This window comes from Varanus komodoensis, unplaced genomic scaffold (genome assembly GCF_004798865.1).
Source record: "Varanus komodoensis strain SLA01 unplaced genomic scaffold, ASM479886v1 scaffold82, whole genome shotgun sequence".
Classification (NCBI taxonomy): Eukaryota; Metazoa; Chordata; class Lepidosauria; order Squamata; family Varanidae; genus Varanus; species Varanus komodoensis.
In genome coordinates, this window is record NW_025336508.1 from 837,687 (window position 1) to 864,738 (window position 27,052).

At 57.7% G+C, this 27,052-nt stretch overlaps 1 protein-coding gene across 4 annotated transcripts in view; it reads right to left on the reverse strand.

The window, feature by feature from the left end:
* LOC123036804 (LIM domain containing preferred translocation partner in lipoma) overlaps nt 1-27,052 on the reverse strand; it is a 221,842-nt gene that overhangs the window by 80,071 nt on the left and 114,719 nt on the right. For all 4 annotated transcript variants that reach the window (XM_044456248.1, XM_044456249.1, XM_044456246.1 and 1 more), the window contains 2 exons: nt 14,298-14,428; nt 9,523-9,645 (listed from right to left, as the gene is read on the reverse strand). In XM_044456248.1, coding sequence (XP_044312183.1) covers nt 9,523-9,645; nt 14,298-14,428 — 254 coding nt within the window. The remainder of the gene's footprint in view (nt 1-9,522; nt 9,646-14,297; nt 14,429-27,052) is intronic.

A 27,052-nucleotide genomic window follows, 5' to 3' on the forward strand; every position in this document is an offset into this window, starting at 1 on the left:
GTGCCAGGAAGAGGAGGCCAGCTGGGTTTGTTTAGTGTAGAGGAAAGGGCGGGCTGGGGAGACGCGGAAACCAAGCAAGTCAGAAGGGGCCTCCTGGGCCAGCTAGCCTGACCCCCGGCTCCAGCCAGCTCGGCTCACGCAATCCCCAGCACATGGGTTTCCCATCTTTCCTTGAACGCCCTCACTGAGGGGGCCTCCACCGTCCCCCTTGGAGGGCCATTCCACCTCCAAGGGGTCCTAACCATCAGGCGGCCCTTCCTGGCCTCCGACCTGAAGCTGGTTCCTTGCCTTTGCCCCACTGGACTGCGACCTTCCCTCCGCCACAGGGGAGACGGGCCACGGCCGCCCACATGCGACACCCCCTCGCATGCCTGCATGTTGCTACAAGATCCCCCTCCTCCAGGTCCCTCCACCTCCCCTCCTATGCCACCCCTCCCAGCCCGGCTACCCTCCTTGTGCCCCGGCACTGAACTGATTCCAACCCAGCTGTGCCTCTCCTGTGACGGGGAGCCCAGAGCTGGAGGCAGGACTCCGGTCGCGGGCGCACCGAGACGTGAGAGAGCCATTCAGATTCATGCCTGGGGTGGAGAATGTGGACTGGGGGACCCGCTTCCCCTCCCGTAATACCGGGACCCAAAGGGGCCACCCCATGAAGCCGACTGGTGGGAGATTTGGGGCAGACAAAACAGAGTCACGTAGGACGTGGAAGAATCAGTTCAAGTTGCGGCAACCCAGATTCAGGCTGGGCATCAGGAAGAGCTTCCTCACGGCCAGAGCAATGGGACAGTGGGACCAGCTGCCCGGAGGGGTGGGGGGCTCTCCCACACCGGAGACGTTCAAGGAGAAACTGGGCAGCCCTCTGGGTGGGGTGGTGCGACTTGGTGTCCTGCCACAGCTGGGCTGGACCTGATGGCCTTCATGGCCCCTTCCAGCTCTGCTATTCCATGATTATTTGAGTCCTCCTTCACACAGTGCGTGGTGAAATACAGAATTCACTGCCATGAGACAGAGGAGGGGACACGAACAGGGAAAGCTTTGAAACGGAGCTGGAAAAGCTGGTGGAGGAGCGGCTACTGAAGCATGGGCAACGCCCATGGCCCTGTGCCACCTCTGCTGTCAGAGGCAGTGCACCCGTGTACACCACTTGCTGGGGAACATGGGCATGGGCTCCGGCACTTCTGCGCACACGCTCCCCTCCGGCCTCTGCTCAGCTAGGCTGCTGCTGCCCACTTGCAAGACCCTGGCGCAAGACGTAGGAAGAGCCGTGCCGGTCTGTTCGGTCCACGTGCCGTGCCGGTGGGGGCGAGACCCTTCCTTTCGCCAGTGAAGAAGCCCGGCAGGAGGCTGGCCAGACACAGCGAGCAGGGGCTCAAAATCCGAGCATGGACGCCTAGTGACGAGCCCCATCCGCACAGAACGCGGGGCCTTCCTCCGCCGGGAAGACGGGGCTGCGTCTGGAGCCTCTGTCCCCACCCTTGTGGGCCTTGAACAATGGACGTGAGGCGCCTCCGCTGTTTTGATGCTGAAAGTCGAATAAAAGCCTCCCCCCCAGCCTTTCTGTCCATCACCTGCAACTGAAAGCGCCGCCTAGGATTGGGAGACGCCGTTTCCATCCGCCATTGGATGCACGTAAAGCTGCATGGGGCTCAATTCAGTGCCATTGCTCTCGCCCGCCCTTTTCTTTCTCTCCCCGCCCGCCCTTGCCCTCCTCCCGAGAAGACGGCAAGCAGGAGGCACTGCTGTGGCAAATACATGGAGCGTGCATGCATGCGCACGTGCGCACGCGCGCACAGCCGGCCAAAGAGACGATCCATCTGGCAAGCTGACACGGTAATAACTCTGCCTAATTGTCAGGTCAGGCAGAATACGGAGCCCGCCTGTCAGTTGCTTCGCTGCAGCTTTGTAGGGGAGATGTAAAACTCCTTGTACTGTGTGTCTGCTGCGTGGGCGGAGGGAGAGATAAATCAGACAGACGGGGCTGTGGGGCGGGGGGGGGGGGAGGCAGAGCCGCCAGGCAGGGCAAGCAGAGAGGGAGGGCTCTGCGGAGAGACGTCGGCTGACAGGTAGACTCGGGTCCAAATCCTGCCTCTCCGAGCGAGCATCCGCGGGGCCTCCACACGCAGGTTGTATTCTCCACTGAGCAAAAAGCAAACAGGCAAACCAGCAAGCAGAAACACAGAAACACGGCGGTGCCGGTAAGCCAGACAAGAGAAATAGCCCCCCACCTCCACCCCCACCCCCTCCCCTAGCACAGAGTGCAAACCACTGCACCCCAAGGGCCCGAACCAGCCCTGGCCCCTCGCTGAAACGGAGCCTAAGACGCATCCTCCGCCATGGATGGAGGATGCGTCTATCGCTGGGCATGAGCCACCGGACTCGGGCTGGGGGACGCTCCTTGCAGAGGCACTGTACCTGCGACAAACCGCAGGGGTTGGTCAAAACTTTTGGGTGCCCCAAAGCACCCCCAGGAGCACCTGACCGCATGCCTGGGGTGCTCCGTCCTCAGGCCACCTGTCTGATGGTGTACGGCAGCCACGTTCTCGTCCGGCCTCTGTCTTCCCTTCTGTAAAATGGGGACTGGGAAGGCCTGTCCCACAGGGTTGCTTTCCGTGGCAAAACCAAGGAAGACCACATGTGACCCCTCCTTTGCTCAAAATGTTGGATTGTCCTTCACACAAATGATCCCAACTAGCCATCTTCACATCAGATAGACTTATTTCGGAAAAAACAAGGCGCACTTTGAGATGAAAGGCTGGAGGGGAAGTCAGAGCAGCTTCAAGACAAAGCTTTGCCAAACAGTGTGCGGGTTTTTCTTGGCTTCTCTTAGCTTGAAGAGACACTTCAGCCTTAGCACGGCCCTTCGTCAATGGCTGTTCCTACCCAATCGCCTCTGCTTATCTGGAATTTCACTAGCCACTGCCTGGTTAACTGTTTAAGGTTGCCTCCATGTTCATAAGGACTAGAGACCTGGCTTCCCGAATAGAAAATCAGAGGCTTAGTAACAGCCAAGTCTTTCATTTGTAGAGGGACAATGCATGTGGGCATGGCTGTGATATAAAATCACATACGAAGGCATGGGAGGGTGGTTGGACACACAGGGCCGACTTCCCACATGGTACAGTCCTCTACCCTAGTGCTTGGTCACCGGCGTTACTGGAAATGCGGCATCGTGCTGCCTTCTTCCTTCCGGCGCATGCCCTCCAGGGTGCGAGTGAGGCGGCCGCTTCTGCAGCCAGTCCAAACTGTTCCTCTGCTCCCGCCTGCTGCAAACTGAACCGCTCACCTGGCTGGGGACGGGGGAGGTGGCAGGGCTCACCGGTGCCTGACTGAGCATCCCAGGAGAAAACCTGCCCTCCTCCGCCATTTGCCCGGAACATCTCTCCATTCCCGGGATGGAGCGGTTCCTCCCAGGCCCTTCCAAAGTGCAGCGCCTGAATCCCACAGGAGTAAAAACCTCGGGGGGCAAACAGGAGGCGAAGAAGAGCCGGTGGGGATCGTGCCCCCGGTGTGGTCACTGCGCCCATTCCCACTCGCCTGCTTAAGAGGCTGGCTCGGCAAGCACACGTCTCCCGCGCCCCGGCGCCCCACCGGCAGGCCAGAAGCTCTGGCTCCAGGCCCCGATGGCTGGACAGGGTGGAGACGGGGCCCCAGTGTCACACTCCGCCTGGAGGGGAGGGGGGAGAGCCCCCGCCAGGCCCTTGAGTGGCTGCCACGAAGAGGGGCCAGGACTGGGTCTCAATCACCCCAGAGTGCGGGACACAGAATAACGGGCTCCCATCACAGGAAGCCGGCTCCCAGCGAGATATCAGGAAAAATAACGGTACGGCGACGGAATGAACGAGTGGGGGTGGGGGGTGGGCTCTCTCATGTGGGAGGCATCCAGGATGCAACTGGGCAGCCATCTGGGACAGGGGGTCTAACTGGGAGTCCTGCTCCGAGCAGGAGTTGGACCCTTGGCCCTCTGGCCCCTTCCAACTCTGCTAATCTAGGGCTCGACGCTCAGTGGAGGCCCAGGCATGCCGACGCCCCCCACCCCACCCCGCACCCTCTCCTGGCTGCCCCGATTCTTGGTGCCACAGGCCTCCCCCTCCCGACGCAAGAGCCGGGCTTTCACGGGCAGGAATCGACAGTGCCCGCTGCCTGGTCTGCCCGGAGGTTCCAGCCACTGCTGTATCCTGGCGGCAGAGGCAACAGGAGTGCTGAAAGCAGAGGAGGCTGCCCTGGCATGCAGAGAAGGACCCTCTCCTGGTAGCTGCGAATGGAGGCCCACGGGTTATGCAGAAACACAGAAACAGAGCGAGTCAGGAGGGGCCTCCCGGGCCATCTAGTCTGACCCCCGGCTCCAGCTGGCTCCACTCATGACAGGCCCACCATGTGCACGTCCAGCCTACCTCTGAACACTCTGGGTTGCTGGGGACGGCACGTCTGCAAGCACAGCAGGTGTCCTGCCGCACTCAGGTGCGGGACTGAGCCCTTTCCGAATCACTCAGGCCGACCCAGTGCGAAGCAAAGCACAAGAAGGGAGCAGAGGGGTGCCCAGCCAGCTCCCCTCGGAATGGGACCCCGCCGGTGGGAAGACAGTTCCCAGGGCTGGGGGGCGGGTGCTCTCCTCTCTTCCCACGCCCACCACACCGCAGCAAGGATGCCCCCGCAGCAGCCTCTGCCAGCCGGAACGAGAGGGCACGTGCCGGAGATGCTTCTCCCGAAGTCGACGAAACCGCAACGCACACAGAAGGCGAAGGCGCGTCCCGGCGGCCCCCGCCACGTCGCCATCTGTGCCAGCCGGCCAGCACAGCAAAAGGCAGTCGAGCACCAACAAGGGGGGAAAAACCCCGGCGTGGCGGCAGCGGCCCGCGTGCAGACTGCCTGAGAGCGGCATCCTCCGCCCACAGCAAACTGTTCTGTGCGGAGAACATCTTGCGCCTGTTCCAAGGCAGTCTGGAGCTTCAAAAGCGCATCGTGTATTTACTCCTGCCAGGAGGGAGCAGGGCCTGACGGAGGAGCCGCGTGCTCGCCGCCTCCGCTGCCTTTTCCCTGTTGGAAGACGCAGCCCGGGAGCCGAGGCCCCTGGGCTTGCGGGCGCCGGGGCCCAGGACCTGTCCTCTGCTCCAGGGCGCTGCCGCGGGAGAGCACGGGGCGTGCCAGGGGCTGCTGAGGGCGCCTCTCCACCGCACCACCCACGGGCCTGAGGTGGCGGGGAGGCCCCCAAGCCAAGGAGAAGGGAACACGCAGAGCGGCCCTGACCGTTCCTGCGGAGGAGCGCCGAGAGCCCCGCTGGAGGAGGCCCAAGCCCATCTCGCTGGATGCCTCCAGCACAGCATGGATGCAGCTGGGGAGGGCTGGTGTCCCGGCCGACCCTGGCCCTTCTCCCTTGAAGGAGCTGCGTGTGTGGCCCTTGAGGCGGCCAGGAGGGGGGAGCGCCGGAAGCGCAGTGGCTGAAGCGCAAACTCGGAGGGGCCAGCCCGGCTTCCGGCCAGGCGAAGGCCCCTTCCAGCTGCCGGGTGTGAATCAGCGCATGCCTCCTCCTGGGCACCCCACTGCAGTGGGGGGGACGGAAGCACACCATGCCCCCAAGTCCCAGCTGCGAATGCTTTGCCTCGCCCCACTGCCTCTCCCCAAGCTGCTGGGGAACCCGAGAGGTGCGCATGGGTTCAGCCAGCGACACCGAAGCTCTCTGCTCTCCGTCACAAAGCACCCTCTGCCCTGAGTCTGCAAGCTCTGGACTCTCTTTTCCACAGGAAAAGCTGTGCGTATTTTCAAGCACGTTTTTCCAACTGGACACATCTGTGTCCACACCTTTGGAACGTGCCCATTCTTCTCTCCTTAATTCCCGAGGCGCGTTTCTGAGCATTTTTGAATATTACACTTTTTAGTGCATATTTCTCAAATTTATGCCGGTCTGCCAAGCACACTGCAAGCTCCGCTGGGCTGAGATCCAGTCCAGGCTCAGCCGGGAAGGTGCAAACTGTTCATTCTGATCAAAAGAACGGAAAGGCACCTCTCCTCCTTGGATCTGCCCTGTAGCTGCTATAAAAGCCGGGAGCCAGCCGCATCGCTCGCTCCCCCGTGCCCCTCCGCTGTCCCGGGCTTTTGCGCCTTCGCTTCTCCCCCCCCTTCCCTTCCATCACTCCCGAGCGCTCCGTCTCCCTTCGCCCACACAGATTTAAAAACAACAACAGAAAACAGGATGGGAATAGAAACAAATTGTACGCGTTCATATTGTAAGCCTGAATGGGCAAGTGTTTTGTGGGTTTAAAAATAAATAAATAAAGCCAGGCACTTGAATAATAGCAACTGTTTTGTGTGGCCCGGTAACGAGGAACATGGGTGTTGGGATGGATGTACAGAGGGAATAGGGAGAGGGAAAGTGTTCTGGTGTTTTCTCTTCTACCTGGCAGGGGGAGGGGGCAGCAAGGGGGCCTTCCGTTTATTTATTATTCCCAGCCTTCCTGCTGGGCCGACCGTTGATGCACGGGAGCAGGTGTGCAGATCGGAGCATCTGTTGATGCGGTGCAGGGGTGATGCGCCAGGCCCGGCAGCACGGTGGGGGCGTGGAATGGGGAGGCCAGAAGAAAGGGCCGTTAAACCAGTGGGGCGCCTTGGTGGCTTCACAGGAGGCCCCGCTGTGGTGGGGGCGTGGGTGCCCGAGGTGAGCTTGGCGCCCAGCGGGGCCCGCGAGGCCTGTGCACTCCTCGATCGCGGCAATGCGCTTCCCCCTGCTTCTCCGCCTCCTTCGCTCCCTCCGCTGCAGCCGAGCCTCCAGCAAAGCGGAGGGGCCTGCACTGGCCCCCGGAAGGGCTCCTTCCCAGAACGCCCTGCGGGGCTGTGGGCTGCGCCACCAGAGGATGGAGAGGGGCTGCGGAACTGGGCACCATTAAAAGGGGAGCACTGGGCTACCACGGGCCACTTCCAGCACTGGGGGGGGGGGGGAGCTGGGCAGGGGGTGCGTGTCGTGCTTGTGCTTGGACCCTGCTTGGCTGTTTCTGCGGGCGTCTGGCTGGCCACGGGGTGAAACGAGCACTAGAAGAGATGCTCCCCCAGGCTTCTTGTGTTCCAGGAGGGTGTCCCATTATCCCAGTTTTCTTTTCCCTGATTGGCTTCGCTCTGGAGACTGTTGGACTACAACTCTCAGCATCTGTGGTCTAGCCAGTTGGAGGATGCTGGGAGTTGTAGCCGAACAACATCTGAAACGTAGGAGGAGGAAGAAGTCTGCTCTAGGACAACAGCGATTCTCATGATGAAGGAGAAGCTGTTAGAAGGAGAAGAATTCGAACATAGAATCCTAGAATAGCAGAGCTGGAAGGGGCCATGAAGGCCATCCAGTCCACCCCCTGCTGTTGCAGGACACCAAGTCACACCATCCCACTCAGGTGGCTGTCTAGCTTCTTTTTGAAAGTCTCTGGTGTGGGAGGGCTCCAATGAAATCTGTACCAAGGGAAAAATCGAGTGAAGACTTTCCCATGTGCAGCTTCTAAGCCATCACTGACTGGCAGGTGGGGGAGATTTCCCAGGTCAGAGCAGCCCTCCACCCTGCCTAGATTTCTCCATCCCCACACAGGGCAAAGTCGGGATGGGTCGAGCACCCTCTGAAGGACCAGTCCGGGGTGGCAAGTTCTTGTTCCCGCAGATTGTGCTGCAGAAAAGCCGGCGTCAAGGCAGGTTCCCACTGAGGGTGCGTCATGCTGGACTCTGGGGCAATGCACATCTGCGTTCTCGCCCCCACCCCCCACCCCAGAGCGTGGGCTCTTGCATTCGGCACCTGCGTTTGCTTCCAGCCTTCAAGGTCAGCTCCGCATCGAGCGCATTCATGCAGCGCGGAGGTGTGTTGTTCGCTACAAACGCGCTTCTTGGCAGATGGGTGACCGTCGACCCCGGCTGCTAATGAAGCTTCCCAGCATTCATTGAGGTCAGCACCATGGACCTTGTGGAATGCCAGAAATAACGGCACAGGTCCAGTTCCGCGGGGGAGCACGGAGCAGGTGTGCAAGCGCGGCTGTTAACGCCACACTCGTGCACAAAAGGCACGGCAACCGAACCGTCAGGCTGCCAAGCAGCCCCAATTCATCTACACATCCATTTAAGAACATAAAGAACCTAAGATCAGCCCCGCCAGATCAGCCCCGGGTCCGTCAGCCCAGCGCTCCCTTCGCACAGCGGCCAGCCAGCGACCCGTGCGAAAACCACGAGGACGTGAGTGCCACGCCAGGCTGCCACCCGTGTCCCCCAGCACGCCTGAACATCGGCCCGCTGTGCCCAGAACTAAGGGTTGCGTGGAGCCATGAGGGCCGGGAGCCGCTGGCAGCCGTTTGTCCAGGGATCCCCCAATCCCCTTTTAAGGCTGTCCAAACGGGGAGCCATATTTTGTATCGTTAAACCATCCCAAGACTTCGGTAATGGGAAGGCCGAGAAATTCTTTAAATAAATGGCCACATCTCATACAAGCGAATTTCGTAGCGCAGCTGCGCACTGTGTGACGAAGGGCTTCCTTCTGCTCCCACTGTGTGGGACGCCCCCTTGAGGCCGGGTATTATGGGGCAGCCAGAAACATGTCTCCTCTTCCGCTCTCTCCACACCAGGCGTAGGTCTGAACGCCTCTCGCCTGCCTCCCCAGCCTGCCCTTTTCTAGGCTAAGCAATTTCGGTTGTGGTAACCTTTCGAAATTAGGATCCGCTCCAACTTTCCACACTTTTTCCGATTCTACGATATCCTCTTTCGGTGCGGCCACACTAACTGAATGGGGAAATGTCACCCTGCCACATATTTGTCTGAGGGGAGGATGACATCGGCGGGGCCCGTTTTACGTCTGTTCCTAATTGTGCCTGATATGAAGGTTGCCTTTTTCACCACAGCTGCGCACCGGGCCGACATTTTCATCAAGCTGCTAAGTTCTCCTTTTTGCTCTGTCTCTGCTGGCTCAGATCCCTTCAGCCTATCCTTGAAGCTGGAATATTTGGGCCCAAAGTGCATCGTTTGACAACCGGACGTTCCTTCTCCCAGTTCGGAGAGATCCTTTCGGAGCTCCTCTGGGTTGTGGCCATTCTAAATAGTTCGTTGTCACAAGCAAACCTGGCCACGTCACCGCTTACCCCTAATTCACGATCATTTATGTACAGGTGGGGTCTAGTCTCCACCTGGATCACGGGGCGACTCCGGCCAAGTCACCGACTCTCCGCCTGGTGACCTCGTGAGGTCATAAAGAGGATCATGAAAGCCGCCAGGGACTCTTTGCCAGGAGAACAAAAGCATGGCATAATAATACCGATGCAAATACGATAATAAACTCGGTGACGGTGCTGAAAAAGAAACAGAAGTGTGCAGTGTGGTTGACACTGTACACAGAGCAGCTCTGAATACCATATCCTTGGTGTCCCTCACAATCGGTTGGACAAGCAACGGGTGTGCACCACGGAAGACTGCGCGTGGGTTTCACAGGAAATAATTAACCGCTTCTGCCGCTTCTGCGTGTGCCCAGGACTCATTTGGCTGATTCCCTGCCTTCCGTCCCCCAAACGGAGCTCTCACCTGCTGAGTCCGGGGCTTGTAGGGGGAGCTGCTCTCCAGGTCGGCCAGGATGCTGGTCAGTGAGTCAATTTCTGCATCCAGACTGGAGCGTCTCTCCTCCAGAGTTTTGCCACCAGGTTTGGTCTGAAAGAGGAAAGGAAAAAGGCCCCCCCACCAAAAAAATAATCATTAAATGGCTCGATCCAGAGGCAGGGCTTGCACCATTTTCATCACGTGGAATTGCTTTCCCGCTCCGCTGGAAGGAGCCCCTGCCTCTGGGGAAGACGCAGAGAAGCTGGAAGGCAGCCGTTGACTGCTGGAAGTGAGGCAACGGAGATGAGGGTGGGGGCACACGCACGCACGCGCACGCACAACAAACTCCGTTGCACAACCAGTCGGGCTGTTTTCAATTTTCGGGCTGTGTCCTCCCCCACCCTCTGGGTTTTTCTCCTGAACTGCCAGCTTCACACATGGGTGAAGCCACATCCACTTGCTCAGCTGCCATGAATTCTTGGGCCAGGCTGGAAATCACAGGAGCTGAACTGACTCCGAAGGTGCCTGTGCCCACCCCCACCCGCTTTAAAGGGCAATCACTACCTGCCTCCTGCCCCCCCGCCCACCCTCACGCATAACGTGGCTTCATCACAAGTACCTGAGACAGGTCCCCCAGCGCTCAAGGGCCTGCCTGGGCTGCTTGCTGGCCTGTGGCCCCCGGTCTGCTCTGCACCCCCCCCCCCCCCGTGCCTGCGGATCAGAGAAACCTGTGGAGACGTGCAAAGCTCGGACGGAGAGGAAAGGCAGCCAGGCAGCGTGTGGCGGGCCCACGCTCGCGGAGAGGGACGGCACAAGGGGACGGGTGCAAGCCGCGGGCCGACTGGCACGTGGGCCTGGAGACGCCTGGGCGCGGCCCCCCTGCCCACCCAGTCCAGGGGGGCAACCTGAGCCGCCAGGGGCCTTCCAGGACCCCCGCAGGAAGCAGGGACTCTCGCAGCCCGGCCTACAGACACTGTGGGCTGGCCTGGGACGGGCGACGTGTGAGGCAGTGCCTCGCGCCCCCGCGACGACCCTGCATGGTAGGCCCAGGCCACTGGGTGCAGCTCCCCTCCCCTCCCTCCCCCCCACCATGTGTTGAATTCCAATCAGGTAAATGGGGTTAACCTATTGAAAGGCAGTGTGGTATAGTGGTTAAAGTTGGGCTAAGACCTGAGAGATCTGGGTTCCCAGCCACTTGGTCCTGAAGCTCGCTGGGTGACTCTGGGCCAGCTGCTGGCTCTCAGCTCAGCCCACCTCACAGGGCTGTTGTGAGGAGAGCACGGAGAGGAGGGGGCCAGGCCAGCCACTGGCGCTCCTTGCAAGGGATGAGGAGCGGCCTCCCGGGGGGGGGGGGGGGGGGCGGGCGGGCGGGGAGGGAGGGCTGCATGAGAGAAGGGCTCCGGCCATTAATTCTCCTGGCCGGACAGCAATCCGCTTTTCCCATGCCGGCACGGTGAGCACGAGGCCTCGGGGACGCTGGTGCATCTGCGCATGTCGGAGCACCTTTGGGCCCGCTTCTGGCGGAAAAGGCCAACCGCCCGGCCACCCCCCGCGCTCCTCACCACGGCCGCCCGGGGCCCATCCAGGGAGCACCGCTGCCAGGAGGCATGGGAGCAGCTCAGGATAGTGCCCCCTTTAATTAATAAAATTACAGCTCAGAGCTCATTTCCAATAATTATGGGCCACTGCCGGAATGCGATGTTTCTCTGCCTGCTCCCACCCCCGCCGACCTTAATCTGGTTCCAAATGCAGCATGAATTAGCGTTCAATTAGCCATTAAATGGAATTAGCAGTCTCTGATGGCAACGTGGCACGGCAAACGATCGGAGGAGGCCTTGGCGCGAGCTGAGCCCGCCACGTGCGTCCGCGGGAAGTCAACAAGAAGCCGGGGGCCTCGGTCGCCCCCAGACAGCAAGCGGCACCGTGGCCTGAGCAGAGGGCTGGCCTCGCCGCGGAGAACGGCTCGCCTGCAGCCTTCCGCCTGCTCACTCCACCGCCGCAGAACTTCCCTGGGAATTCATTCCTGCATCTGGCATCATTCTGTGACCATCTCTGACCGAAAGCGGAGAGGGAGCAGGGAAAGGCCTGCCCACAGCCATCAGGGGTGGTTCTAATGCAGAATTCCCCATTCCCCAGTTTTAGTCTCCAGACTGGACGTGCACATGGTGGGCCTGTCGTGAGCAGAGCCGGCTGGTGCCGGAGGTCAGACTAGATGGCCCGGGAGACCCCTTCTGACTCGCTCTGTTTCTCTGTTCCTATGTTATTTCCTTGCTGCACCTCACCCTGGAGGGCGGCCTGTGCCTCGCCTGGATGGATGGATGGATGAATGGATGAATGAGCTCGGTGGAAGCAAGACTCCAGAGAGCGCCAGAGAGGCATTTCAGCGGTTTAGAAGGGGGGAAAGGGTGCAAAAGCCGAGAAACCCACACAGGGTGGGTGGCTGGGGGAAGGCAGGTGCCCCCCCCCCCATGGACACTGGGATGGAAGTTCTGCACACCCATCACACTGTCCCGGTCTCGCTCCTTGAGGGTGGGGTGCTTAGACCCCTGAAATGGGAGATTGGCTGAGACGAACAAATTAACTGATTCTGGCAAGTCTGTTGGCCACTGAAGCATTGCTTACGGGCTGCTCCTCCCCCCCCCCCCCACTCCGGCTTTGCGTTTGCTTTTTAAACTCTCCTTTTACACAGAAGCTTCCGGCGTTGGCCCATCTCTGGATGGATCCCAAACCAGGGAACGCCACCTAACACTCCCGGCTGCTTCACTTAAGACATCCCATCATTCCTTCTTCCCCTGGATTCCTGCAATCTTAACATGGCCCCCCATAAGTAATCCCCCCCATCCCGCCACACTCCAGAAGACTTGTTCCAGAGGCGTGGGACCGCAAAGCCTGCCATTCCCAGCCCGTGAGCCGGCAGAGGATCGAAACTGCTGCCGTCTGAGATCAGAAGACCGGAGAAAGACGCTTTCCGCTCAGCTGCCCCAGGGGCCTCCTCAATGTGCCGCGCGGAGAAGAGTTCAAGCCGCGGACGAGTGCGGGCTGATCTCGGGCCAGCATGCAGCTCCCGCACTGACAAGCGTCATGTCCCACGACATCCAGAACCCTGCGCAAAGTGGGCCCGGATCCCGGGGATCCGACGACGCCAGCAGAGGTCTTGGTCCCGCTCCACAGAGGAGACCTCGTGAAGTCCACGGGGGATGCTTTCGGGTGTCCCTGTGCCAAAACAAGGACCCGGCCTGGTGGGCACAGATTTGCCATCTAGGCAGACCCAGCCTGAAAGATCGTCCCCCTGAGAAGCAGGATGAGAAGCTCACCGTTTAATAACGATAGATCAATAGGATGGACAATTGCACTCCGAATGCACTGGGCAGGAATTAGGTGAGGAGACCTTCCGCCACAGGAAGGGCCCTTGTATCGCGGTCCGATCCCCTCCGGTCCCTGGGCTCGAGTCGGGGTGGAAGGAAGCTGCCCCGAATCCGCCCCTCTCGCGCCCAGAGGCCTCCTCCCGTGCTTGGCCCTCGCTCAGGAACTGGCTGAGCCGGGAAACCGGCAACGCTTGCAGAATGAGGGCCGCTGCACACGACACGGGGCTCGCACTGCGGTTGTGCGGGGCTCACATCCGGGGACCCTTCTCAGCGGGAACTCGGCTGCACAGGCACCACCAGGTGGACGTGGGAGCTGAGCCCCGGTGGCCTGGTGGTGCGGGGGCTGGACGAGCCCTGGGAGGCCCGGGCTCAAGGTCCCACTTGGCCACGGGGCTCGCTGGGGACTGTGGGCCGCCCAGCGACCCTTCGCCCAGCCTGCCTCCTCGGGGTGTTGTGAGGATAGAAATGGAGAGGAGGGCTGCCCCGCGCTCCTCACAAGGATTCCTATTTAAATCAAATGCAAATCCACCATATTCTTGCTGGGATACACATGCGATACGACAGTGCTCAGTTAGGGTGGCCTGATTTGCATCAAGGCCATTCAAAGGAGCAATTCCCGCGGGATGCCCAGAAATCCCCAAAATGCGAGCCCTCCAGCCACTTCTTTCGCCCGGCGGCTTCTTGGTGGAAAGACCAGCATGGGGCAGACGAGGCGGGGGCAGCTTTGGGTCACCCCCCTCCCGACCACGCCAGTTGCATCCCCCCACCTGCAGAAACGCCCTCTTTCACCCCGCTCTGGGACCTTCCTGCCCTTGCGGAGCAGCCTGGGGGGCTCCTTCTGTGCCAGTTGCAAGGGGCAGGGGAGCGGAGGCACAGCGCCCACTCCCAGCGCATGTGGGGATCCAAGCTGCCCCACAGCCTGCCAGGATCTGCCCAGGCACTGCAGGATCTCTCCCCCATCCGGGTTTTAAATCAGCAAGGGGACACGTTAAATCAATGATTTCAATCCATTTTCCCATCAAAACGTCTTTTCGTCTGTTTGCTGAGCAATGGGGCGACTCCAGTCACTCAGCTGTGCTCATTTCCACCTAAAGAGTGTTAAAGAATACATTGGGTTTACACTGGGTTTAAAAACAAATCTCCTTTATATTAAATGGAATCTGATTTAATTAAAATAGACTGTTTTAAGAACTGATCTTTATCCACCCCGGTTAATATTTGGAGATCGGGGAACGACCTGCTCCGTTTACAGTCTCGGGCTATCCTTGGGAGGGACATGCAGCCATTCTGGGTCCTTTTAAAGCGGGTCACTCCTTATTCCACTGCATGAAAAAACCTGGATTGCCGGGCGCTTCCGGCCTGCTGGAATCCCGTGGCTCGGCCGGGAGGCCTTCTTACCTGTGTGCCAAACAGGGCTCCGTCTGGAGGTGGTGGCGGTGGCGGAAAGGCGCTGGCCGATGAGGCAAAGCTCCCAGGATCGTGAGGAGGTGGCGGCGGCGGTGGCGGCGGCGGTGGAGGGGGGAAATCACCTGCAGATATGAAAAGGGGAAGAGCACGTCAGGACAGAGGTGCCGGACGCCTCGACGGTGCCGTGGGTATGCCGGGCTTCTGCGTAAGCACTGGCAAAATACGGACTGCGACCCTAGAGAGAAATAACCACACGCGAAGCATCCAGCGTGACTCAGGCTGTGTTCAGGGAAGGGCTGGGAGCGGGGTGCGGGGCACAGTTCTGGACAAAGTTGGCTGGGTTCCTTCCACAGGGCCTGGATGCTGCTGCTTCACGTTTTGCAAAAGTGTTCACAATTAGCAGGCGAGCCGGGGGGGGGGGGGGGGGGGGGGTCTGATCAGACTTCTGGGGACTTGCTACTCTCTCTTGCCTCTGAAACCGACCTAGAGCAAGATGTCGAGGGGAAGGCGGAGGCCCGGCTGGGAGAAGCCCCTGCTGAGAGCCCAGCCGATGCAGAACGGGTTTCGGTCAGACCAGAAAAAGCACAGCCAGGGCAGTCGAGCGGGGCCCGTCCTAGAACAGGAGGGCCAGTGTGGCGGGAAGCAGCGCGGTGCAGTGGTGACAGTGTTGGGCCGGGACTCAGGACAGCCGGGTCCGAGTCCCCGCTGGCCCCGGAAGCTCACAGGGTGACGGGGCCCGTCACGGCACCTCGGCCTGACCCACCCGGCAGCGCGAGGACTGTGCAAGCCACTCGAGGAGGAGGACGTGCGCTGCGGCCCAGCCGTCCTGCGGGTGTGAAGGATGTCGGGGCCGGAGGAGAGACCCCCCTCCGCTGCCTCGCCCCAAGCCGCGAACGGCCACCGAGCCTCTCACGGGGGACACTTCCCGGAATCCACACCATCGGCCACCCCCCGCAATCTGTGCACGCTCAGTCTGCATACGCACTCCAGAAATTCTGGATGGCGACCGACCGCAGGGCTGGGAACGGCCGTTCCAAATGGCAAACTGCTGCCGGGAGCTCCGGCCGGGTGCCGGCCCGTCCTCGCAAGCGCGGCACCCCCAGCCCTGCGTCACGCGCCAGGAGGCGTTCCAGAGGCTACTGCGCGCACGCGGCTGCTGTTCGGAGATGTGATTATATACATAAATAAGGTTGATGTCTGGAATAAACAGCCAAGCGGTGATTTAGGAAGCCTGGTTGCTACCAGATGGTTGGGGAAGCGGCTTGAGTCAGAGCAGGCTGTCTGGGGGCCGCTTCCCACGCCTGGTTGCCGGGAGCCTGTCGGCTCTGGTTTCCGTCTTCCAGGTGGAAGACCCTCGCGAGCACGCGGGCTGCTGAGGAGGGGCTGCTGCGGGGTGGGGGCCGCCTTCCTCCACAGCCGGGGCTGTTCCTCACGGTTGCAATCAACGCGCCGCACCCCTCCGGCCTAACGAGCGTCAGCAGCAGGACGGCCTAAGAGGGAAGGGCGCCGTGGCGAGGAGAACCAGCGCTTCCGAGCGCAGCGAGCCAGCGCCACCGGGCCGAGCCTGGACCCCTCGTCCGGAGGGCGTTGTGCGCCTTGAGGTGTCCCCACTGACGTTACAAGGAGAGGCTTCCCACCTGCATCCGGCAACTCATGTTGGGGTTCCCAAGCTTTTCACGTCGCGGGAAGCAGAGAGACATCTTGCTCCCTTCCAAGGATACTAGACCCCAAAGGAGGCCTCCCATGAGGCGGTTTGGTTTGGTGGGAGAGGCAGGACGGGTCAAAGAGGGGAGAGCACAGGGAAAGCTCTGGACTTCCCCACTGAGCTGAGTGGCGTTGGAGGGAACTGGGCAAATGCCCTGAGGAGGCAATCGAGCGGCCCAAGTCAGGACGGCTGCAGGCTGCCTCCAGGATCAGGGGCAGTGAGCCTGCGTGGGCGAGTTGCTGGGGAACTTGGGCAGGAGGGTGCCCATGACCCCCGGCCCTGCTTGTGCAGCCCTCAAGGCAGCGGGCTGAGCCCTGAGCGGCCCGGACGCTGGACTCGACGGAGCCCGGGCAGATCGGGCCCGGCTCCTCTGATGCTCCCCTGCCCCTGCTCTGGAGACAGGGGGCCTGCCTCCAGTGAGTGGCCTCGGGACCCACGGGAGAAGCCCACACCTCCCCGTCCCGCTGATCCTTCCGACAGCACTGCGCGACGGAGACGGGGATATTCAGCACAGGATATGAATCACAGGAGGATGCAAGGAAATCCAGGAGAATCGCTGCCTCTCTTGAACCGGCAGGGTTAAAACTCCGAGCAAATGCATACATACGCTCTCCAAGGAGGTAGTTCACGACCACCCGCATGCTAAAAATAGGGCGCCAATGCGGAGATAAAGCAAAAATAGCTCTTTTCTTATTCTTCCCCTTCCTCTCCCACCACCAATCCTTGCACAGAACCGTGTAATAATAAAACGGTCTGTCTGAGCAAGCCCCAAGTGATGCCGTCACACGAAGACGCCAAATGCCGGATAAATAGCGAACCTGCTCCTATTTCCAGCTTCTGATGTCAATGATGTGCCCTTACTTTAAAGGATCCGGGCACATCCTCATTTTGTTCCTAAAGCTTGGCATTCCAGGGAGATGAGGCTGATGGGGAAACGCCGGGCACCTTCCCACCAAACGGCCACTGAGACGAGAGGTGCCTGGATCCCGTTGGCCACTCCCGGAAGGCCTCCGTCCAGCCGTGTGCCCCATCTTGGAGCCAGAGCCCCATTCAGGCAGGTGCCCAGAGAGGACCACTTCTGGAGGGGCAGGTGGCCACTTGAGAGACCCCTTCCGGCTCAGCGTTCGGAAGGGGCTCTTTGCAGAGTCGGGATCAGAGCTGAAGCCCGTGGCTGTGCCACCTGCCCTGTGGACTGGCACCCCGAAACAGAGGAGAAGGGGCACCATCCCCCCGCCATCCCAGGTCCAGCACCACTGCCGGCTCGGCCTGACCTCGTCACGCCCTCTTCGGAGGCACCAAAATGGCAAATGCTAATTCGGGAAGCATTAAGAGAAGTCTTACTTCCAAATCACGAGAAGCAGTAGTTCCCCTCTACTTCTCACTAGCCAGACCTCAGCTGGAATACTGTGTCCAGTTCTGGGCACCAAGATTTAAGAAAGATGCAGAAAAATTAGTAAGGGTCCAGAGGAGGGCCACAAAAATGATCCAGGGCTTGGAAACGCTGCCCAGTGAGGAGAGACTGGGAGAACGGGGCATGCTCAGCCTTGAGAAGCGAAGGCTGAGGGGGCGCATGATATCCTTCTATAAGGACCTCAAAGGCTGTCACAAAGAGGAAGGTCAAGATCTCCTCTTGCTGATACCAGAGCGTAAAACACGGAATAATCCATTCAAGTTGCAGGAACCCAAATTCAGGCTGGACACCAGGAAGAGCTTCCTCACTGCCAGAGCAACAGGACAGTGGGACCAGCTGCCTGGGGAGGGGGGGGCTCCCCCTCACTGGGGATGTTCAAGAAGAAACTGGGCAGACCTCTGAGTGGGATGGTGTGGGGTTGGCCCCAAAGACCTTCTTGGTCCCCTCCGGCCCTGCTATTCTATGATTCCAAGCATCAGGTTCAGTCAACCACCGGATGCAATTTGCTGGTAGCCAAGGAAAGAGCAGGTTCCCTTTAGCCCCTACTGGTGGACACCACCGGAACATCCACCTGTCCACTCCTGGGCCCAGGACGCTGGACTAGATGGACTTCCGGTGCCTCTACAGTCATGTGACCTGCCCCATCTTTTGCTCCAGAGAACTCCATTTACGCCAGAGGAGCTGAGCTTCTTTCAGTCTGAGGAACCAAAGTCCATTTTGGAAACGCTTTGGGGACTAAGCTCCTGTCATGAATGAAACCCCGTGAAAAGCCGGTTCCCCTTTGGGCCTCCTCTGGGGTCTTGTGCCCAGTTCTGAGCACCTCTGTTGCAGAAAGATGCAGACAAGCTGGGAAGGGTTCAGATGATCTGGGGGCTGGAGGCAAAGCCCTGTGAGGAAAGATGGAACAACGGGGCGTGCTTAGCCCCGAGAAGAGGAGACTGCGGGGGGGGGGTGGCACTCTGCAAGTACTTGGCGGAGGAAGGACAGAGTGCAGGACACGAAGAGCCACCGGCAAAGGGGCAGGGCCCTGCATACAGAAGACCTGTGCATACTTCAGATTAATGCTCTTCCTCCTGCATCAGGAGAGGCATTTCAACGTTTCAGCCTGAGGAAAACAAGAGCAGAACGGGCAGAGGCTGAGACATCACCAAACAACCGGTTGTCATGGGAGAGAAGGGGGATGCTTGCGGGGAGCCCAAGGGCGCGAGATTCAGGGGGCGGACGAGCCGGGGTTCTGCGCCCTCTGCTCGCAAAGGCACGGGAGCGAAACGGCCCCGTGGACTGTTGGCCAGAACCACATGCCCAAGTGGCGCTTGACTGTCCGAATGCTGACTATTTTTGAAAAATAACTTGTAAAGGTGGGAGGCAGAGCTGAGCGGCTCTCAGTCCAGACTGATCTATGACACCGCATTATTCTTGACTGAAATGTTTAAATGTTTCATGTGGTTTGGAATTAGCTAAAATTCCCCAATGAATTTTTCATGTCCGTCCATATACCATTTCAGCTTTAAAAACTGCGTTTCCACTCCGCTCCAATTATCCGCCTTTACAGCTTCAAAGGGATGTTTGCTCCTGCGGAGTAGCTCGGACTATTAAAATGGCCTCTCATTTTACTGCAGTTAATTAGTTTCAGAATGTCTCTGCTAAAAGCAAAAGACAAAGGGAAAAAGTCGGGCTTCCATCACAGCCCTTGTATCACTCCAGTTTCTTTCTTGAGAAAGGACCGACGGCCATGACGACTCCACAGCTTGAACTGAAAAAGGACGCCTTGTTCTCCCCGGACCTGCAGGCTTCCTGGAGGTGTCCTCTGTCGGAGGCAGAGCACTGGGTCGCCCAATACTAGGTGTGGCACCTTCCGCCATACCGTTCTTCAGTTCTCATCCAAGGTGCCTTCAGAACAAGCAATCTCCAAGTTCCCCAAGGAAGATCCCTGTGATCTTCTCCAAAGATCAGCTTGGGAAAATGGCACCAAGCATCGCATGCAAAAGTTTGCAAGCAATTCCCAAATGGGTGCAAATTTCCCCATAAAGGGAGGGTGATATAAAACGTGCGCCATCTGGGTCAGTCCTGCACATTCCACGTACATCCACTGCGGACACAAAGGAGAATTCGCATTTGCAGAAAATGTCGGGAATTTGCAGGCGTTTTCTGAGAAACCGCTCTTCCATGCCCGCCTGCCTTTGGAAGTGCGAATGGGGCATCTTGGAGGGACCGGCAAAGCAAAACGCGATTCCCCTAGTTGAGTGGGCAGAAGGAGAGCCTTTCCCACAATCCATCGACTTCTTCCAGAGCAGCAAACAGGAGAAACGGCTTTTACGAGGGGCATAATGATCATGCCACCGAATTCCTGCTGGAGCCTTGGCGCACGCATGCGCGCGAGCCGTTCCTTTATTTTTTATTTTTTACAGCAAACCACCAGATGGAGCGTCTATCATTAGAAATGCCAAAGGGGGGAACATGGTCTGAATCCTCCCCCAGAAAGGTCATTTCTGGTCATCCTTGTTTAAAACGAATGGCAAAACACCGGAGTGTTCATCGAGGACAGGGAGGTGCTGTGCCCCTTTTTTTCCTTTGGGATGATATCGGATGCACTGCTATGAAAGGTACTGGATGAAACAGTTGGAAGTGCTGAATGCAGGAGGAGGGAGCTGCAAGGGGGGTTGGGAAAAGTAGGAGGCAGGTAAGAAGGAAGTTTTGGGCAGGTAAGTGAAGAGAGGCGGTAAGAAGGAAGTGGAAGTTGAGAGCGGCACTAGAAGGTTCAGGTGTGGAGACGTTGAAGTGGAAGAAGAGGAAATAAGGATTTTCCCCCTTCCTTCCCCGCTGCCTGGTTTCTTAGCAAGCTAATACGAGGAGTCTTCAAAACGTTTCTGCACTTTTAAAAAATCTATTTATTCAGAACTTCAAAAACAAATTACATCACTTTTGTGCATAGTTATCTTCCTTCGTGATGCATCTTCCTCAGCGTTGTACCAACTTTGTATAAAATATATCTATAAAATAAACAAGTGCGGAAAGGTTTTGAGGACCTCTCCTCTCTTGTGGGAAACACATTGCCCTTTGTCCTCCTGCGATGAGTGAGTGGCTGGGAGCCCCAATTCCCGTGATTTTGTATGGTGGGAGAAACAGTGTCGGGGGGTGAGCAGGCCAGTGCAGGGGGGGGGGGGTCGAGGCCTCATTGCTGTCCCCTCTTCCGGTCCTTCCCAGGCAGCCGACCCCGGGCGGATTCCTTGCGGGGCTGCCGCTTAATGCCAGCTCGGCATACATAAGGCCCCGATCCACGATTTAATTGTGGTCTGGGGGCTGGCCTGGGCTGCTACCCTTTCCCCGCCCCGTCCACCCGGGTGCTTGCTGCAGCACCAGCATCGTCTTGAAGGGCGGGGGTGTGCGGGGGGAGGCATTGTCCACGGAGATGCCACCCCCTCGCGAGGCTTCCTGTCCACTCAGGTTGGGGCCCAGAGTGTCTTCGCCCTGTGTCGGGCAATCAGGACGATCGGGGCTCCTGCCGGTGGGCCGCCCGGCCCGCTGTCCAGCAGCCTCCCTGCCCAAGCCGGCAGAGGCGGTCTCTGCCCCAGTGCTGAGAGCTCCCAGGATGCTGGTCCGGCGGGATCGCAACTTCCCTGCTGGGGCCCCGTGTCCGGAGCAGCTCGGGACCTCGTGGCAGCCAGGACCACCCTGGGGCTGCCCCAACACGCCCCCGGCCCACCGCTTTTAAGAGGTCACGCTCTGGACCTGGTGTTCTCGCCTGGTGGGGAGGCGAGGATCTCCCCCTTTGTCAGGGTCAGAGCACCTCCGACTGAGGGGTGGGCTCTCGGCCCCTTTTGCTTCTGCAAGCGTGGAGGGCCCGCCCCAGAGGCTGCTGGTCTCGGATGGACTCTGGAAGGCTCCGGGGGATTTTCCAACTGGCGCTCCTGCTGATGCCCAGGTCGCTCTGCGGAATTTGGAGAGGACCTGGGTGGTTGGCACGCATGCCCCCAAGCACCCTCTGCCCCCTGCAGAGCCGACCGGCTCTCGGTATATGCCAGGGCTGAGGGCAATGAAGCCAGAGGGAAGACGGCTGGCGCTCTGGTGGAGGAGAACTCGAAATGGATCAGACCAAATATGGCTTAGTGCCCATTACTGAGCCCATAAGCGAAATATTTTCTGAAAATACACTTCCTCTTTGAGGGAGCAATCTGCAGGGCTGCCACTGGGCCTTTAGCAGCCTTGAGGTGCGATCCCATGCGTGCTTGGACAGAAAAAGTTTTTTGCTACACTAAGGAGGGCTGGAGACATTCCAGAGGAAGGAAGGAATTTTGTAAACTTTAGTGCATGTGAAAGAACTAAACCAGCGTTGAACTAGACTGGCCTCCATTTGTACAGAGGCAACAGGTACATGGCCAAGAAAAGACACGCCGTTTCCTCTATGGGTTCCAAGCTGATCACTGGAACAAAATACCTGGAGAGGTGCTACCTTCTTCATTCCTCAGTGGATGCCATTTTGCTACCATATACGCTCCTGTATTCTTGCTTTTGTAGTACAATTATATTCAATCTGTACAAATCCATATGTCCCTATACTACCCCACCCCCTCCACACACACACACACCCTTATTTTCCATCTCTGATTATATTAAATGTCAGTTTGGACTTATAGCTGACTGGAGAGGAATTCTGCACTTTACACCGGAGGACTGGCAGATGTTTCCTTAAGTTCCAGATGTTTAAGGGCCTTGAACACCAGGGATGGCCAATTCCTTCATGGAAACATAGAAACAGGGCGAGTCAGAAGAGGCCTCCCGGGCCATCTAGTCTGACCTCCGGCACCAGCCAGCTCCGCTCACGACATGTGCACGTCCAGCCTATTCATGTGTGGCCAGTGAATTTTGCAGCGTGATTGGCCTGAGCGCATCTGAAAGCAAGAAGCCGGCCCGATGGAACAGTCGGGCGGAGCACTGCGGAGCGCTCTGAAGCCCTGCCTGGTGGTCTTTGGCCGGGCAAAGGGCGCGCGGCTGCAAAGCGGTTTAAACGCTACACTATGCTCTAGAAACCACTTTTTCATGACGATCATTGGCTGCTAAAAAGGAATAAAGTGCCTGTTTGGGAGCAAGGTAGAAAACTTGCACACGGTTGGAAAACGCAGGCTTAAAAGCAAGAGAATGCAACCGAACCATTTCACCATGAATTACTAATATATTAGCAGCAGACAATTCAAACAGGGCTGAAATTCAGTTGCCATGGGGATATATTTTCTCATATATATATATTATATATATAATTTTGAAGAGCCCAAAGGTCATGATTAAAACAGTGCTAAGATTTCTTTGCCATCTAGAGTTGAGATTATTTTAGCATTCCCCTCAGCCAACAATAAGAAGCATTGCAGAAAATGCGTGTGTGTGAATTTATTTCCGTGTCCGCATCAGCACCCCGCCTCCCGTCCCTGGAGGGCCCCACTTCCCCAGCCCTCTGCGGCGTCCCTGCACAGCGGCGTCTGATCGGCCGCCGAGGGCCAGACTGTCCTTGTGCGCCCCGCAGGTGGGATTGCGACGGAAGAGGACTTCGAGCTGCCCAAGCCACGCAGAATTCACCTGCATTTTACCTGGCGCTGCCGCAGTGGGTTCCACCTCTCTGCGGTGGCTGCCCGGGCACAACTCAAGGTGCTGATCAGCTCCAAACGGACCAGGTCCTGCGCACCTGAAAGAGCGCGTTTCCCCCACCAACCTGCCCATGTCAACTGGGTGACTCCAGGCCAGTGGAAGACTCTTCGCTTGACCTACCTCACAGGACTGTTGTTATGGGGGTAAGATGGAGTGGAGCAGAGAATTATGTAAGGTGCTTTGAAGGTCTTTGTAAGAAAAAAGATGGTATATCAATCTAATAAATAAACAAATAATGGTGGCACGTCATCCTGCATAATCTGATTTAAAAAACCTACCTGTGAAAGAGGTAGTGATAGCTCTATTATTAGCACTATTAGCAAGGCTATTAGTGTTGATCTATTAGAGAACATCAAAGAACTACTCCTCTTCATGGATCACTGCCTTGTCGTGGCGAAGGGGCTTGCATAGCTCAATGAATCTATGAGCTGTGCCGTGCAGGGGCACCCAAGACGGACAGGCCACAGCAGAGAGCTCTGACAAAAGCTGATCCACTGGAGGAGGAAACGGCAACCCACTCCAGTATCCTTGCCATGAAAACCCCATGGACAGTACCAAAGGGCAAAACAATGACGCCGGAAGACGAGCCCCTCAGGTCGGAAGGTCTCCAATGTGCTACTGGGGAAGAGCGGAGGGCTAGTACTAGTAGCGCCAGAAAGAATGAAGCGACTGGGTCAAAGCCGAAAAGACACTCAGTTGCCGATGTATCTGGTGGTGAAAGGAGAGTCCGATGCTGTAAAGATCTAAGATCTATGAATAAAGGCAAGCTGGATGTGGTCAAACAAGAGATGACAAGACTGAACATCGACATCTTAGGAATCAGTGAACTAAAATGGACAGGAATGGGTGCATTTAATTCAGATGACCATCAGGTATACTACTGCGGGCAAGAATCCCTCAGATCCTGAAGATGAAACTCAAATACTTTGGCCACCTGAGGAGAAGGAAGGACTCCCTGGAGAAGAGCCTGATGCTGGGAACAATTGAAGGCAAAGGAAGAAGGGGACGGCAGAGGATGAGGTGGCTGGATGGGGTCACTGAAGCAGTCGGTGTGGGCTTAGGTGGACTCCGGGGATGGTGGAGGACAGGAAGGGCTGCAGGAGCATTGTCCATGGGGTCGCAATGGGTCAGATGCGACTTCATGACCAACAACAACAACAACAACAAAGAACTACTGCCCCAATCAGAATGCTATTTCGATTAGAAGTCTCGCGTGCCGGGACTGCAGCCGTGGCCGCCTCTGCTCCTCCACGTCCCATTTCTCCTCGCTAAGAATACGGTGCCCACGGCACTGAGGCTGCTCATTTCGCCCTTCCGCCTCCTGCTTCTTGGCCTCCCCCGATTTCCACTTTGCAGTTGCTCTCCAAGACGGCCCCCACCCCTTCGCCCCCAGATTGCTATTGAACATTGCATGGCCACCCAGCAGGGACGCCCGAGGAATTTATCTCAGTTCATTTTCGATCCAGATTCAGCTCGTTCACACCTTCCAGGCTGAGCGTGGACTTGGCTGCAGCTTGCGTCAACATCTGTTTGTTTCCGGCATGACGCATTTGCAATGCGATTCGCAGTCCAACGGAAAAGGCGCTCGACATCAGCCAGCACTGAGAAGCTGTCCCCGCACACGCTTTCATCAACGGGAAGGGAATGTGTGCACTCCAAAGAAAAATTGAAAAACTGCATGGAAATAGGCATGGATTTTCACGCAAACATTAAAAAGACAAAGCTCACCACCTGATCCAGGAACAAATTGGAGCATGTGTTGAGAGAGAACTTGGAGGATTTGGGCAGTCTTGAGTTTTGTCGATTTGCACATCCCTACGACGGAGCAAAGTCACGGCACTGACAACAGCCGCCTGTCTCACCCTTCCCTCCCCCCGCTCCTCGACCACCACCAGTTTACACACAGAGACTTCTGAACACATCCAAGCTGACCTGAAAGGCTTGGGCTTCTTCCTTCACCTGTTCATGAAAGATCGTCATCCTCACCTTTATTCATATTCTGCTTTTCCCAGTAATGGGACCCAAGACAGCTTTGTTGCTGTTGCTAGTTGTGAAGTCACGTCCGACCCATTGTGACCCCAGGCCCTCCTGTCCTCCACCATCCCCGGAGTCCACCCAAGCCCACACCCACCGCCCCAGTGACCCCATCCAGCCACCTCATCCTCTGCCGTCCCCTTCTCTTGCCGTCAATTGTTCCCAGCATTAGACTCTTCTCCAGGGAGTCCTTCTCATTAGGTGGCCAAAGCATTTGAGGTTCATCTTCAGCATCTGGCCTTCTAAAGCGCAGTCAGGGTTGATCTCCTCCAGGACTGACCGGTTTGTTCGCCTTGCGGTCCAAGGGACTCGCAGGAGTCTCCTCCAGCACCACAGTTCAAAGGCCTCAATCCTTCAGCGCTCAGCCCTCCTTATAGTCCAGCTTCCACAGCCATACATTGCAACTGGGAAAACCATCGCCTTGACTAGACGCACTCTTGTCAGCACGGTGATGCCTCTGCTTTTTAGGATGCTCAGATTACAATACTAAAAACTTACACCATTTAAACATAAATGGAAATATGCAAAGGTTAAAAACACAATTCAACCTGTGGACTATGAACATTATATAAAAGGATGGGAGATTTCACAGAAATGAGCCCACCAGTTTGCACTGTGGTGGTTGTCACAGCAGTGCCCATCAGCTCCCTGGTTTATGTATTTTTATTTTATTTATTTTTCGATTTATATCCTGCCTTTTTCCTACAAAGGGCTCAAGGCAGCTCACATCATTCTCCTCCTCCATCTCATCCCCACAACAACAACCCTGTGAGGTAGGCTGGGCCAAGAGTCTGTGCCTGGCCCAAGGTCACCCAGTCAGCTCCATGGCTGAGCGGGGACTCGAACCCGGATCGCCTGAGTCCCAGTCCCGTGCCCTTAACCTCGACACCATGCTGGCTCTCTTCTAGCCCGGCTTCTTGGTGCTCTGGGAGCGAGCAGGTCCATCACCCAAGGACCGTGTCCACCCGCCTTCCTCACTGCCCTCTCCCGAACAGTCAAGGAAATGAGAAAATTTATCCTAGTCTCCATAGGAACAAGGCATAAAAATAGAAAGCAATGGAGGCCACACTTCCAAGCAATGGGCTTGATGGATTTAATTCCAGTCCTTTTCCTGCCCTGCAGAATGGAGTAATTATGTCAAGTCCACCTGAGCCTGGTCCCGGTTAAATGTTCTGTCCGCAGGGGTACAAGCAAGTTAAAAACAAGAGCTTGGAACAGGCTGAGAGGAAAAAGCAGGCTTTGAACAAATGCAAACAGGCGAGGTCTGATTCTGCAACAGACTAGACTGCCTTTGTGTTTATAAGAATCTAACCTGTGGCTTCCAGAATGAACCGGGTTTTTTCCAGTTGCTAAATTCCATGGACTTGACTACCGTGAGGGAGAGGGGTTCAACTTTCAATAACTCCACATAAATACGGAAAAATATGAAAAACCTAACCAAGATATGAGCCCCCCCCCCTGCCCAATAGGTTAAAGCATGAATTGCACATCTTCGAGGAGCTGCCTATCTGGGAGAGGTTTGGGAGACTCTTCAGACTGGCGAAGGAGCACAACCGCACACGATCCGACCCTGCCATCACGCAGACAAGGATTCAAAGGGAACCGGACAGTCCAGGAAGCCCGGGACGGAGCTCCCAACGTCCCCACGGCTCCGAGCGAAGGCGAACGCCCCCTGGCTTGGGGACCCCTGCTCACCATGCTGAGCAAGGCTGCAGTGGAAGGAGCCACGCTGCCCATGCTGCACAGCTTGGCTGGGGAGGATGGGCTCTGCGGCTCAACGCGCCTGGAGGGTGCCTCGCCCAGGCAGGCGGCTGGCGGGTTCCCCGCTGGGGCAGCGGCTCAGTGACTGTGGAAGGCGGAACACTGGACTGGTCAGACCGTGGGCCCAATCCAGCGTGGCGCCTCCCTCTCACGCGTCGCTGATCATTAGGTCGCAGTTGTTGGGACTGGGGGGGGGGG